Source organism: Oryzias latipes, chromosome 3 (assembly GCF_053564925.1).
Source record: "Oryzias latipes strain Hd-rR chromosome 3, Olatipes_Hd-rR_3.1".
Lineage (NCBI taxonomy): Eukaryota > Metazoa > Chordata > Actinopteri > Beloniformes > Adrianichthyidae > Oryzias > Oryzias latipes.
In genome coordinates this window covers 18,655,745-18,671,745 of record NC_136239.1, presented here as the reverse complement: position 1 = coordinate 18,671,745, position 16,001 = coordinate 18,655,745, and the positions used below count along the sequence as shown (strand labels likewise).

General features: G+C 40.7%; 1 protein-coding gene across 4 annotated transcripts in view; it reads right to left on the bottom strand.

Annotated features, from left to right (window-relative positions):
- Positions 1-13,890, bottom strand: part of pcdh9 (protocadherin 9) — a 205,162-nt gene extending 191,272 nt beyond the window's left edge. Inside the window, exons 1-2 of one of the 4 annotated variants that reach the window (XM_020712961.3) lie at positions 12,958-13,890; positions 9,407-12,531 (exon numbers count right to left, since the gene is read on the bottom strand). In XM_020712961.3, coding sequence (XP_020568620.1) covers positions 9,407-12,439 — 3,033 coding nt within the window. In that variant the 5' untranslated portion in view covers positions 12,440-12,531; positions 12,958-13,890. The remainder of the gene's footprint in view (positions 1-9,406; positions 12,532-12,957) is intronic. The other 3 variants (XM_011490482.4, XM_020712966.3, XM_011490487.4) reach the window with 3 other exon arrangements.
- Between the last annotated feature and the right edge of the window lie 2,111 nt (positions 13,891-16,001).

Sequence of the window (16,001 nt, the reverse complement as noted above, 5' to 3'; positions counted from 1 at the left end):
AATCATCTTGTTTTGTTGTTGCATCTGTCCCTGTGTTTTATCTTTGAGTCGGACATTAATTGTGTAATTCTTTGATCAATATTCTCTGTTTTATTTTCTAAGAGCTATATGAAAAAAGTTGGTGATGATGGTAGCTTAAAAAGAGTAAACTGTAACAGGGTTGCTACCCTTACTTAAACCTTGGGGTAAAAATAAAGGAAAAATCCTTCTGAAGATTAATAAAATTTGATTTCTTCATTGATTTTTTTTCCAAAAATATCGGAACTTCTGCTGGATAGCAAATGTAACCACATTCTGTGCATCCTTACAAGTTAAATGCCTAAATAAATGTTAGAATTCCCTTTATGACACAATTCTGCTGCAAGAGATGCTGACAGTACCTTTTCTTTTAAATTCAAAAAATCTTACCCTGTCCATTAAGACAAGAAAATGTCTATAATTGTTGCTCAAATCAATAATCTTCTGTGCAGTTGGAATTGGGTAATTTCAAATGTACACAATATGCCATAACGGGTTGAAAACCTACATTTTGGACAAAAATCTGTCTAAGGCTGCAATCACACAGAAGTTAGCACAGAGGCGTATAATTTCAATGGTAGGTAAATGTACGGTCACGATCAGAGCTCTTTCAGCTGGATATGAGCGTCGGGCGTGGAACGTCAGTCTGACAGCAGTCCGGTTTGAGCATCAAGGCCCTATTTGGGCACCTTGAGAGTTAGAAAATTTGAACTTTGGCAAAGAGGATGCATCACATCAACCAATTAGAGACTTGGCTTTTGCATGTGACGTGTTGATGACATGATCAGCGTGTAGAGTTCAAAATCAACATAGAGTAGAAGCAAATTGTTCTCCTCCTGAACTTCATAACATTTTTTTTCTTTTTCCACCGAGTCAATAATAAAATAGTCCTCTAGACAGAGGCCCCATGGAAGCGGCCATCATTCAGACACAGCTCCGGCAGTCGATGGTGAAACTTGCCGTACTAGGAGAATCTCTGAATGATCTTGTGAACCCCAACATGACGACATTCTTACTGAGCTCTTTAAAATGAATAAAACTGATTTCTTAACATCATCTGTCTCACGTACATTATAAATGAAATATATAATCCATCAATTCCCTAGAGCGATGAGGCTGAAAACTCTGGACAGTAGCTATTCCCACATGCGTCTGTGGCTTTTAGTTTAAGAACGAATTCTTGGAGGAGCATCAAGAAGAGAATCTGATCCACATCAAAAGAGAGGAATTTGACGCAAGTTTGAAAAATTTGATGTAAAGGCAACACAAGACACACTACTGTTTCAAAGCTTTGAAACACTTTTCATTTTCTTTTTCTTTTTTAACTAATTTTGCATATTACGGTATGAACCTATGCAGGAAAAAAAAATGTTACCACTGTCTTAGAAATTAAAAATAACAGGTTTAAAAATAGAGACTGACCAACACAATTTCCTGCTTTAAGGCGCACACAGCTGGTTCAGGATGAACTAGAGAGAAGGGGAAAAAAAACAATCAGCCAATCATTTATAATTACTTTTAAAACAAATTAACAGGAACTTTCTTAACACCTTTTCTGTGGTTTTTTGATGACTATATTTGTCAAAGGTGGCTTCCTTGTTTAAAAATTATTTTCTTTTATTAATTGATATTCATTATTTTATTTCATAGCATATTAAGACCTTAAATATCAAATAACCTGGAAAATCGGAGGTGTTTTAACACGTACTTGGTACTGATTATACACAATATAAAAACTTTTTTTTTTGTCTTAAACCTAAAAGATTTTATTCATGATAGAGGGATTTTTGGTGAAAAGGAAAGCACTTCCGCAGTAGATGGGTAAATGCATTTTGTGGAAGGCTCTTAATTTAGGAATTAAAAGCGTGGATTCATTCAGAACAAACAAAGCATTTTAGGAAGAACATTTTGCAGCAGACTACTATCCATTAACATTTAAATTTTATATCAAGATTTAGGAGATGAGAGTACATTAATAGAATCTCCCTAAAAGGCTGTAACTTCAAAAGACATTTAATAATCTCTGACTAGGCAACTGTGTTTTATCCAGGTTCTGAAGAACCTCTTTACGCAGGAAAATGATTGATTTCATGCCGACTATATTGCAATAAGAGAATACTCATCTGTTTGGGAGTCAGAATGTAGAATTCCGAAAATCCACTGTGGGGCTGTAGTGCTTATAAAAATTACTCTCAGTATGAAATATTGTCAAACAGCTGCCAGTTGTCCTGCTGACATTCCTAAATTTAGGTCACTTGGGTTTAACATTTAGCCTTCCATCATAACTGCATGCAGATTTTTCAAAACAATGGGTGTTTACTTCACCCATAGAGAAAATGGTGAAGTTCCACAAAACCAAATGAGCTCTTTGAATTATCTCTGATGGAAAATTTAAGCGTGAATGGATGATTATGCCGGCTGCGTGTCTGTCTTTTTCTGCTGCTTTTAAAAATAACAGATCAGTCAAACAAGAAAAGCAGTTTGCTTTTCAAAATACACAACTTGGGTAACAGATTCAGCTGAAGCACTTGTTTGAGGGCTAATGCTGATTAAAAGTGGTGCACACATGGTCGCTTGAATGAAACACAACCCCAGTTTATGCATACAGTTATCACCACAGAGAACAAAACAGACAAATTCAAAACAAGATAGAAAAAAATGATCTCTTTGAAACATTTATTATGAAATTAAAAAGATAGAATAGCACTGGTCATGTAAAGCTTTAAAAAACAGAGTAAGGGTTGCAGTGTACTGAAGAAGTGAAAGTTTATTTCAGATAAAATTTATATTTTTTTATATGTATATATATAATATATATGCACCCGCCAAGAGGGGGAAACAAAAACAGAGCAAAAAAAAAAAACAATACAAAAGTAAAATAATAAAACAAGTCCATTAGTCTTTAACACAGCACATTAGGCAAGATTACCAGGAGTTCAATTTACATGAAGCATCTCATATATACAAAGCGATTTACATTGATGAGGGTTACAGAGTCTTTGCGTGCTCAGTGGTAAAGCAGGCAATTTCAAATCTGGCTTTTTGCTTCAGGGTTGGGGGTTTGGCTGGCAATGCCATTAACACAACTTTTTGTCTGGACACTTACACACGTTAGTGACAGAGCAGCAGTCTGTGTGTTACTTGCCACAACAACCCGATGACAAGGTCTCCCTCTGGATTATCATGTCAGAACATACAGCAGCGCTCTGCCCATGTTTTACCTCAAACTCCTTAATGACAGAGAGTGGATGGAAACAGGAAGAAAGTTGGGTTACATGCTGAAAACAAAGCATTCGCATCTGTCATTAATGATCACAACACAACGGTGAAAGCACCCTCAGTGATTTAACGTTGCTTGTAACGGCGTTGACCCTGATAACACACAGGTGAAAGGTTAGCGGCTGGAGACTGGGGGTGGGGAGAAGGAGTGGGTGGAAGGAGCAAGTGAGCAGTAAAAGGAGAAATGGGTTGCTGAGGCAGGGGATATACAAACCATGAGGCAGCATCATAAATTCATATTCTAATAAAAATGTTTTTGGCTTTTCATTTTGCAGAGGAGCACGCAGTCAAGAAACATTTTCTTCCACCCTCTACTCTTATATTTAGGGACATATAAGGAGAATTCGAATGAGGCCTTGACACTTTGCAGGGCATGTTTTAAGCTGCAGCTTGTCTTATTCTAATCATGCAGCGTTAGAAAAAACAAAACAAAAAAAGAGAACACAAAGCTGCATGTCAGCGTGATTGATTGCCTTGGAAAAATGGGAAATGTGTTTTGTGGATTAGTAAAAACATGGAGATGAATTAAGTAATGACAGTCTAACAAAAGCCTTTGTGACTTTTGTGCATTAATGTCACAAAGCAAACCCCCTGAAGATTGATCATTAATCAATTTGATTTGAGAATTCGCAAAGATGGAAGGTGAATTTGAGATAAATGGGTTGCCAGCCAAAAGTGAAGGACAAACAAAAATAATAATAGTAAAAAATAAAGAATGTAATGAAAAAAATCACACAAACACACACTTAAGACTTCTATTGGACACATCATTTGTCGTTTTAGAGACAATATGGTGATTCTTTTTTTTTTTTTTTTTCAGAACAAACTGTGTAACAGAGAAATGTTCATGAACATACATTAGTGGAAAAGCAAATGTTTTACAAACTGAAATGAAAATGAGCCATATTCACACAAAAACAGAACGTAATTCCTGGTAATTTGCCATCATCTGTGTTTTGTTTAATCTGCCCCAGGCAGTTATTGGAAGTGAAAAAAAAGACAGAAAAACAAAGCAAAACAAAGAAAAGGCAAAAATTTTACAAATAAATAAATAAATACATATTCAAATATACATATATATATATATATATATACAAAAAAAAATCTGTGTCATTCCATATTTTTAACAGGAAACAAAAAAGAAAATAGTATATACAAATGAACACCTCGGTTCAGCCAGTGTACCAAAAGCAAACTTTGATTTATTTGTTGTTTTGTGCCGACAAAACGGGGTCTCCCTTGGGGCAGTAATCTCCTCTGATAGTACTAGCATTCTCTGTATTAGTTTTGCACGCCGTTCATTTTATTTCTTTTTACCCCCCTAGATACAGAGTACATGACAAGTTCTTTTTTACCTTCGTTTAAAAAAGGAAATAACGAAATGCTACTTCTCTGCTGTGATAAAACATCTCACATATCCAGTGCTGATGATTCAGAGCTTTGACAGAAGCATCACCTGCAGTATTAGTGACATATTATCTAAAAGAACTGCATATGTCTGGAGTATCTGCTACATTTCACTCATTCAGAGAATCCAGTTATCAGATTATTCTTGCTGCATTTGGTTATATGGCACAGATTGTCTTTATATGTATTTATCTGATGCAATTAATAATCCATAGACTGTGGTCTTATTTTTTAGGACTTTACTTTACCAGAATGGCAGCAGTCATGAGTATCAACACATGAGGGGTAAGAGATCATAAAAACATTCGCCTGATTAAGTGACAGCATGGCTAGGGAGCGCGACGCATGATCGCAGTCTGCAGCAATCTCTGGCCTCTCTCCATCATCCCCTTTCAAACTCGCCAAACTCTGTGTCAGCACAAGCCAGAAGATATTGCAACAGACTTTTCCCCTCAGGTGCAACATTGTCATAGTTCATTAATCTTCTCAAACTTCTCCTGCTGCCATCAGCCCCCGTACATACTACTAATCCCCTTATTAATGTGGCAAATGAACCTGCACAAGAAGGACGACTCCCCCAAGGCTCCATAATTACAATGGTCTGTATAAACTCCTGTTTGCATAGAATGTCCATTCATTAAATGCACCAACAAGATAACGGCAGCAAGGCTCAGTGTTTCTTTTTCTTCTAAGGTCTTTGTCTTTCCTTGCACTTCAAAATAAATACTTCAGTAATACTTCAAACTTTAGAATTGAATAACCCTCTCAAAGTTTTGAACTGAAACAGTCACCTCCATTGACCAAAATAGAGAACTACAAATAAATCAGGTCCAGACAGAAGAGAAAACTCTTTGTATATTTTGTTTATTGGTAACTCTATCCACAAAACAGAGATGTTTTACAGTCCCGTGAAACTGAGCTAAGGCATGCTTTGTAGTGTTGTAGAGCACATCGGAGCAGCGTGACGTAAATTAATTTCAGGTTAACACTTTTTGCGTCATTCCTGCCATGCCGCAAAAACCGATAGTTACCGATAAATACTATACGGTGGCATAATTATTCTTATTCATACACAGTCTGCTTTTACAAACACGCAAACGGGGAGAGCAAACACGGATGGGGGAGAGGAAAAACACTAGTGCATCTCCAAAAGGGCATTTATGAATAAATCAACCCTTTATTCATTTTAATCATAGCTTAATTTAAAGATTACAATGAAAGAGAGATACTAAAATTTTTTAATATTCTGTACGTTTCCCTAATTCATACTACGCTGACTCCTAATATCTGCACCCCTTATGTAACTATAGTAACGGGCTCACAACATAAGGCTGAGATTTTTGACATAGAGCATGTTGTTAATGCATAGCCACTGGGTTCATGTTATAGAAGTGAACAACATCTATGTCGGCTGACAGGAAGAGAGTAAGACCGATAGGGATGATTACACTTGGTTGCTTAGATGCTTGAGTTGCCTTATGAAACTAGGACAGTTTTCATGTTGTTTTTTTCCTTTTCCTTCAGTGTTGTTTACAATCCTGTGACTCCCTAGAGGCTAAATAATAAGTTAGGATAAAATTGGTGGGCCAGGGTTGCTTCTATTGCTTTCAGCAAAGTTTGGGGTCCCTATAAAGCTGATTTCAGAAGGGATATGTCAATGATGGCAGACAGTTGTGGGTTTTTGCCATCACTTTTCCCTTCATCCACTGCGTTCTCTAAAATCAAATACATGAAGGCCACACTGTGTTGTTGCTCCAACTTTTTTTTTCTCCAATTAATCAGGTTCCATTGTTATTGATTTGTGCTGATGTTGCATAGGAGAAACTCTTGAAAGGAAAGGAAGAAAATTGCTTTTCTATTTGAAATGAAAAGGTCAATTATAGAAGCTGTTTCCACCATCCTCATGTCTCTTATACATGAGCATCCCATTTCATCTAATTGGTTCGTTCTTTTTAACTTTAGGCAACAACAAATGTTAAGTGTTGGTTTGTGACATATAAACTAAAAAATAAATAAAAGTAAACGGTAAATTTCATCACCCATCATCAATCTTTGGGACCCTGATGTGGTGCAAGAAATCAGCATTCAAATGAATACAATTTCAGTATATTACATCAAGCCCACCCCCCATATAAAAAATAGTAATAACTTTAAATCATATAACATATTTATATGATCTACATGGGGCTATAAAATAAATACTTCAATAATGCAATCCTTATCTTTTTTTCCCCCAAAGCACCTCCACATTACAGGGAATGTGATATGATAATCCAAGGATATTACCATTTGGATAAACTGTCTGCTGAAAGTTTCACTCATATTTTTCTTATATGCTTTTTCAGACGAATGTTCTAATTTTCATCTCTGAAAATAGACAGAAATCCAAAACTGAATGTGTCATTGGTGGTGGAAATCTACCTCTCTGCCAACAATAAAGACACAAAAAAGACATGCGCATCAACTCAGATGGCTGGTTCTGTGAGAAACAGTCAAAATACGGATGAAACAATGGCCACGATAACACAGCCCACTTGTCATGTCACTGCAGCCCTTGCAGCCTAATCATTTTACAGCAATCGATAACTGCCATTTAACCTTAAGTCTTCACTGGAGCCTTGACCAGAGATATTTTCATTGCAATGAGAACCAATCAGATATTTAAAGCCCAAAGGTTAATAACCCTGCGCATTTGTGGAGACAGACACTGAAACGTTGAAAATGTAACCGATCTAATAATAAAAAATTTAATTTTAAAACATACATCACTCTCAACTGGCAAAAAACAGTAAGTATGGTTAGGCTTAGTTTTATCTTAAAGTCAATTATTTTATCTCATCATCAAATGAGACAAAAATTTATGATATAGTAAACTTTTTTGCAAGACTATTTTGGTTGTAATAAAAGATCAAGTCAAATGTTTGAGACGCAGAAAAAAATTGGATATCATGGCAAATCATGGGTTTTTGATTTATTGAAAGACAGTTCAAGTTATGGTTCAAACCTCACTTTCTGGGAGTGTAGCATTTCTGCTACACACAGGTACATTGAAAGTTATGAATCAAACTACAGAGAGCTGCACCAGTGAAAATGTATATTGTCAGCGGCTCTATAGAGAACACATTGACTTTGTTTGAGGGCTTCTTTGAATCATCCGTCAGAATTATTGATCCCAATAAATCTGCTGTAGAATTGTGGGATGACTGAGCAAATCAATGAAGTTGTGCTTACAGTATAGTGTAATATCTTGTATGTCCCCCTCTCGGGTCGTAATAGTGCCCCTCACCTCAACCCATCCGCTGCAACAACCATTACCCATTTCATGGCTTCCCCTCGTCTTGCCTCTCTTTCACATCGCCAACTGCACACACACACACACACACACGCACCTGGTGTATGACGCCACTGAATGCCTCTTTTGACTGCTACCTCTCACACAGAAACACATTAAATGCAACCCCAGATGCTGTGACCCGGAGGTAAGCAGCGACAGGAATTGCTCTGTGTCACCTCCGTAATTCCACTCTCTCCTCCAGATAGATCTTATCACTCACATCTCTTACTGCCATTATCAATCTTCCCCCCGTGCAGCCTCTGCATCATTAGGCCAGAATATTTCACTAAGAACACTAACACCGGTTTCCCTGCTTTCTTCTCTTCCCTTAAATTCCACTGCAGGTTGGCGCAGTGCCAGGCTGTGCCGTGCAGCGCAACACTGCCACCTAAAGGTTCAGTACCACCACCTGTCAAGCCTGACCCACAGATAACAGCCTCTCTTTCTCTCTCCTTGCACTCTCTTGTCTCTTCTCCTTGAATTTACTGCTCCCTGTATTTGTCCACGTGTGCTCCATTAGATTAAAACTGTGCGTTGTGCAGTGGTGCTTTATTAGCTGAAAAAAATTAATAAGGCTTTGATAAAAGCAGCATGGATTACAGTGAAATTTGAGGCTCATTATTGGCTAATCCTTTTAGAATTGGATGTGTATCAAGTTCCAGACGAGCTTCACTCAGTTCGCTGGTGCGATTTGAAGGGAGGTATTTAATTCAAGCTTAGAAGATGAGGCAAAGCCTACAGTGACATTTGCAATAGCACAGGAGCAAACTAATTATTGACCATTGTTATTGCAGCAGATGTTTAAAAGGTTACTAAATCTTTTGTAATACTATAGTACACACCAAAGCAAAGAAACAAACAAAAAAGACATGAAAACACTTAGTTTTATGAGAGAAATGAAAACAGTTTGTTTTACTTTGGAAGGGGACGAGGGTTGTGTATAAAGCATTTTGCTGTGATTGATATTGTTTTTTGAGTAGATAGGCAAGAAAAAAATGTTTCTTTCACAGAGAACATTAAGTCACAATAAATGGTATTTAGGTACATTTTACCAATGGCCCCAACCTGGGACAGAAAAAAGTAAGGCAAAATCAACCACTGATCTATTTATGCTTGTTACCCAAGATTACACTTGTGTGACCGTTGAGTTCAGCTTCGACTCCATTTGGTTGCAGTTGTTCACTTTCACTTGTTCTTTTATTTTTAAAGTTAAGAAACAACAGATGTTGCTGAAGCAGTGTGTCTCCAACACTTTTCTGTTCCTTCAAGGTACCTTATATAGAGTCCCTAATCTAGACTGGCACCTCAGCACTGTGGAACAGGGCAGTTATAGGCAGTACTTATAGACCAGTAAAAGTTCTCCTTTACCTGCTGTCTGGTGTGCATGGGACCCTTCGTCTTGAACCCTCCCTGGGAGCTGCACTCTGAGGCACTGAAGTGGTCGGAGCTCGTGGAGGATCTCTTTGAAAGGGTGTCACATCCCCCAACAAATGTGTTATCCAAGGGGAGTTCCTGGATGACGTGATGCTTCTTTACTGAGACAGGTGTGTCAGCCTTAAGGTGGAAAGCTGATTGGGGTGAGGCGGACTTGTAGTGTCGAGCCAGGTCGGGGCTGTTGGGTTTGAAAGTTGTGGTAGGTGTGGCATTCCAATCAAAACGTCCAATCCCTTGCTCTTCCAGCTCAGTGGGAAGGCTGATGGTTCCGTTGATTGGCTGATGAGCAGGATCGTCGGGTTTGTTGCCCTCTATGGTGACAAAGTTAAGCAGGGAGCTTTTGGGGGACCTCCTTTTCTTGCGTTTCTTCTTTTTGTTTTGCTTGTTCTCTGTATTTGGTGACATCCACTCAGTCCCCTGTTTCTTTCTTTGTGCAGCTTTGAACCTGGTGGCATGGCGCCAGCGCAGGAGCACGGTCACAAAGATGACAATAATCACCACCAAAGCGCCAGTAACAAAGGCAACCATTATAGGAAAATAGTCATCACTTTGAGGCTCACTACTTTCCCCGATGTTTCGGTCGATTGGGGTCTCCATGGTACGCCGGATAAGATCGTAAATGAGCGTTGAGTTGCCCACAGTGTCATTGACATATAGAAACACAAGCACCAGAGTGTGGAGTGATTTGGGATATCCCAGGTCACTGATATTGACAACTAATCTGTGTAAGCCTATGTCAGTTGGAGCAGGTTTTTCCTCCAGTGTAATGTTTCCCGTGACAGGGTCAATTCTGAACAGACCCTTGTTGTTTCCACTCACTATGGTGTATTTCAGTTCAGCATTCATCCCTGTGTCACTGTCCACAGCAAACACCTCTGCCACAACAGATCCTGGGATGGAGGAGAGAGGGACGAGCTTAAAAGAGGTGTTGGAAGGGGGGTAGATAACAATGGGGGTGTTGTCATTCACGTCAATGACATTGATGGTCACCTTGGCGGCCGAAGAGCAAGGAGGCCTACCGCTGTCTATAGCTCTGACGTCAAAAGTGTAGGAGCTCTGTTGCTCCCTGTCAAATGACACATTAGATTTTATCACCCCGGAGAATGGATCCAGAATAAAGTTCTCATTGTCATTCAGTATGGAAAGAGAGATAGCAGCATTCTCTCCAGCATCTGAATCTGTCACAGTTATTACCCCCACAGTGCTGTATTTAGGAAGATTCTCAGACACAAAGAACTGAAAGTGGTTATGCGTGAACTTAGGATTGTTATCATTTTCATCCAGCACAGTCACAATAACAGCTGCTTGTGCTTGCAGAGGGGGTGTGCCGTTATCTCTCGCCGTTACGGTGAAGAGGAACCTATCCTGATCCTCCCTGTCGAAAACCCTAGAAGCCGTCAGGACCCCCGTTTTACGGTCGAGATCGAAAAACGATGCATTTGGTCCCAGCTGATACACAATCTCTGCGTTTTTCCCGCTGTCCTCATCTGTGGCGCTGAGAGTTGTGAGGAACAGGTCACGTTTGTTGTTTTCCATAACAGCCAGCTCAATGACTGGCTGTGTAAAAATAGGCGGGTTGTCATTCTCATCCTCCAGTCTCACTCTCACTAAAGCAGTCTGATTTAAGCTTGGCTTTCCTGAGTCTGAAGCAACAATTTTAAAGTTGTACTCCTTTGTCCCCTCATAGTCCAGCAGCGCAGATGTCTCCAGCAGATACTGGTTGTCATACACAGCTTTGAGATGGAAAGGTACGTCCTTCTCTATGAAACATATGACCTTGCCGTTGATGTCAGTATCCTTGTCTGATACTGTGATGAGAGCGATTTTAGTGTTGATGGGATCTTTTTCTGAGAGAAAAACAGTGCCATTAATGGGACTTATTATGTATCTCAGGTCTATGTTGGGGGGGTTGTCATTAACATCAGTCACATTTATGATAACAGTAGCTCTGGCTGGACTTGAGCTGCCATCACTGGCTAAAACAGAAAGCTTGTGAATAGCAGTTTCCTCTCTGTCCAGGGGCCTCTGCACTGTAATGAGGCCAGAAGTTGAATTTAATGCAAAAAGTCTTTTTGTAGCTGGAGACACCTGAGTCCCAAATACATAATGGATCTCTGCGTTTGGCCCTATATCTGCATCAGTAGCCTGGAGCTGAACAACAGATGTGCCAATAGGAGAGTTTTCTGGTATGTGCACTTCTATCTGATTCTCTCTAAACACTGGCTTGTTATCATTGACATCTGTTACAGTAACCTGAAGAATGGCAGTGCTGGATTTCTGTGGACTGCCACCATCCTCGACTTTAATTTTCATCACATACGTGTCCTTCTGCTCTCTGTCCAGATTTTGCTGCACAATGAGCTGGGGCCACTTCTCCCCCTCAGGCGTTTCGACTATATCTAAGCCAAAGGCGCTTTGCCCGTTGATCAGCTCGTATTTGTGGACACTGTTGGGGCCGGTGTCTGGGTCAGTGGCAGACGGAATAGCAAAGCGGCTGTTAATGAGGGTGTTCTCCGGGATGGAGATGTTGATCACTGGGGATGGGAACATGGGGGCATTGTCGTTTGTGTCTTTCACGATTATTTTAATCTTTATCAGCCTAAAATAATCATTAGGCAGGACGACCACTTCTATTTCAAAGGAGCACTCTGCATCCTCAAACGAGGAACCAGGGCACAACTTTTCTCTGTCAATTCTGTTTGACGTGGTAAATATTTCTCCAGTGTTGCCCAGAACGCGCACCAGCGGGCTATCTCCTGCTTTCGAGACGAGCCGGTACACTAGATTAGCACTTGCTCCAGTTGCAGCACTTGTATGGGAAATGTTTAGGTCCTTTGGTATATTTCCAATTAGGACATTTTCTTGCAGCTCCTCTCTGATTGGGTAGATCAGCTCTTGAGCTATGGATGGATCTAACCATATGCAGGCAAGCAGGGAGCCCAACAGGTAAAAGTCTTTCAGATCCATGATATAGTTTCCAGCCTTTTTACAGCTCAGCTTAGCAAATTTTTGTAAGCACTGCTGTAACAGGCGATGACAGGAATCGTCCACGTGCACACCTATGAATAAATAACAAGAGTTTCTCCTAAGTAACTTTAACATGCACAACAATTCAATCAGCAGTCAAAAAACTTTAGAGTTGAACCCCATTTGAAATATTACTACCTGCTTTAATAAATAGCATTCTTAAAAAGCAACAGCAGCTGCCCTTGTTATGCCCCCCCTACACACACACACACACCTTCACATCCCCCCCAATCCTCCACATTTTATGGTCACTGAGAATTTCTAAACCCCGCAGGCAGCCAAACTTCACAACACATTACACGTTCTTATTAATTTCACACTTAAATTGTCAAATTTAAAGAGCTTAAGCCGTGTGTGGGCTGCTTAACGAATCAATGCGCATGAATGAAGCATACAAAGTACGCTCAGTCAGATGTTAAATTCAGTGGGCAACTGAGACCTATTCTTATCCTACATACCCAAATCCGTTGCAGCGAAGGAGAAAAACTGGAGTGTGTCAGCTCATAGTCTTCTCATCCCGCGCGCCGCTGTGTGCCAGAGTTTAGTGCTGGAGAGATCCTCCTCTGTCTGATCTGCGTCTGGGTCCAAGGGAAGAGGAGGAGGAGGAGGAGGTGGAGGGATAATGCAATAACTGGTCCGTAAGACTAATCAGACTGAAGAAAAGGTCTGGGATATAAGATGCTGATCGCACAGAAAGGGGTCAGCCAGAAGCGACATAGCCCGTGTCGCAGTTCCCCGTTGAAGTTTAGGAACGGACAGGGGACCCGACTGCGCGACCTGCGGGGATTGCGGTGATCAGCGCCGCGCGGCGAGCAGACACAGCAAGGTGGTCAGTGAATGATTTGCGGTCTTTTCCATTAAAAACGGCTCCCAAAATCAGTGTTCATCTCTCAGACTGTCCCATAAAATATATGAAAATAAAAAGAGCAAGAATTTCAAAGCTGTTTTTTTTTTCTATATTAAAAAATAAAATCTTCTCCCCTTGCTACCTGTGAAGGTGAAGGCGCCGACGAGGTGAATGCAAAAAGAGACACGCGTGTCCCGTCATGTTTCAACTTCAACAAGCTTCATCAGTAATCGCCAGATGCAAACTGGATTTTTTTTAAAAGGAGAAAAAAAATTAAGTAAAGGTTATTACTTCGGAGTCAATCCCACATGGAAATGCCAAAATGAAATAAAAATAAAGACGGCACTTCAGAGTCACACCGATTCGCTGAGTGGATGCGCCGGTCCTCCTCACCCCTCGCGCTCCCAGAGCTGAATATCGCGCACGAACTCTTTGCAAACCCACAGGAGGGGTGGTGAAGTATACCACTCCAGCGCCCCCACCCCTCCTCCTCCTCCTCTCTCACCCCTCCACCCCGCCAACCCTCGTCATTGGACACCGCCCATCTCTTTCAATTGCGTCGTCTAAGCGAGCGGACTCGGGATTGGCCCGCGGTCACGTCATTTAACGCAATCCGGAGGGTCGTCCGCTGTGTGATGCTCCATGGAGATGCTGCAGGCTGCACGCGCTTAACCAAAACCCTAAGGCTGGAGGGGGGCGGGGGGGGGGGTGAGGATGCTGCCGCTGCTCATGATGATGATGACGCTGTTGTGATGATGATAGTGTAAAATAATAATTAAAAAGGTTATTATTCTCTGTGTTGTTGTGTTGTTTTGTTTTCTGTGTGCAAAAACAGGGAAACATTGGCTCCAAAGGACATATCAAACATATAACCTGTTAGCCAGTTGTCAGGTTGGATGTAATAGTAAGTGCAGACAAAATAAATGAAAATAAGAAAAAAAGATGCTTTAAGTGTTCTCTGGAATCTGGCTAAGAATAAAAAAAAATAACACACAACACAATCTTTGTGCAGAGTCACTTATAACTGCAGTCGGCACAGAGAAACCATTGTCTAAGCATCTTTGCACGAAGTGCATATTCACACCCTACATACCACATTTAGCACCCCGCAGCCAGTCGTCAGCACTTGTCCATAACAAATAACCTTGACAGCTATCCGAGTCATCAAAGTCATAGTGGCTCACAGTGCACGCTCTTTGAGTATTAGACAAATTGCATTAATTTCTATGCTTGATGCTCTGATGCTGGGATGCTATTCTAGGATGGATCCTCCTTTAAAAGTTTAAAAGCAGCCGGAGCTCATGACACCATAAGAGGTGAGGATGGAAGGGTTCATTTGGCAGAGGAAACTGAAATCATCCATTGAGATCTGTCACTATCACTTCATCCCAAACTGCTTTTCTCTCATTATTTCATTTCGGTTGAGAAAAAGACCCCTCTCAGTTCAAATCCACAGCTTACCCTGGCTGTGCTACTGTTGCTATGGTGGAAGTCTGTCGTGGTAAACACTGCCATCTTGAGGTGGAGCTTGACAAACGCCTCAACCAAGCTTCAAGCTCAAACATTTAATTTTTCAGTGGAAAAAAGAAATAGAGCTCTCCTCAGCATCACCTCAGGAGGACGGCGCATTAAATGGCATAAAGAGCGACTCATTTAGTGGAAGCATGCAAGAATTTAGATAACTAAAGTGAGTGTGAGCCTCACTCTATAATGTGAGGACATGTGAGCATCACTGAGGTGAGAACTCAGCTGCAAATGTCTCTTGAGATGGTGGCTTATTGCCCGGTCAGCAGTCCATTAGCACAACCAGCCTATGTGGCCTGACCTTTTTGTCTCTAGATCCAGCCTTCAGCATCCTTAGCTGGGAGAGAGCAGCTTTAGGAGTGATCTGTCACTTCGTTTTAAAGTCTGACACCCTGAGGTACATGGGAAAGTGACAACATAACTGTCAGCGCTGGTGAAACACCTTCTTGCTCTGGTGGCCAGCTGGAGTCATTAGTAACTCATCACTTGCTTTTACTTCCTCCCTGGGAGTGTGTACATGTGTCTAGTTTGTTTAATATTTTTTTTCCCTCCACAACAAGTTTACCTACAGAGATTTGAAAACTTGCCTGGTCTACAAGGTGAGTGTGTGAGCATAAGGATGTCGTAATTAGGAAAGCAGAAAAGGAACATTTTCAAAGCTCCAAAAACCTCTGACGGAATTCTTAAGACCCTCACATCGATTACTAGTTCTATCAAAATTCTCCACAAGTGATGCAGAGTTTCTGTCACGGCTCATTGAAACCTTATGGATTTTGTCTTTACAAACAAGCTGAATGCGGCACAACTCTGGTATCAGGCACCAGAGGGGCTAAAATAACCAGCTGCAGTTGGAGTCTGAACTGACCCAGTTTTACTATTTTTTAAATGTTATTTATTTATTTATTTTGCTGGTTTGAACCGGTTGCAGCTAATGTTTCTGCCAGTCAAGCTACTGACAAGCGATGAATAATGTAGAATGCTAATATATGCATTAGGTCTTGCGGTGCACCTCCCACAATCTCGCACAGAGGAGAGAGCTAAAGGGAAGTGCCTGCATCTAAGGCCTTGTGATTCCTTGTGTACCAGGTGCAGTCGACCCCCCTATTCAACTTGGTTTGATTCTCACACTGA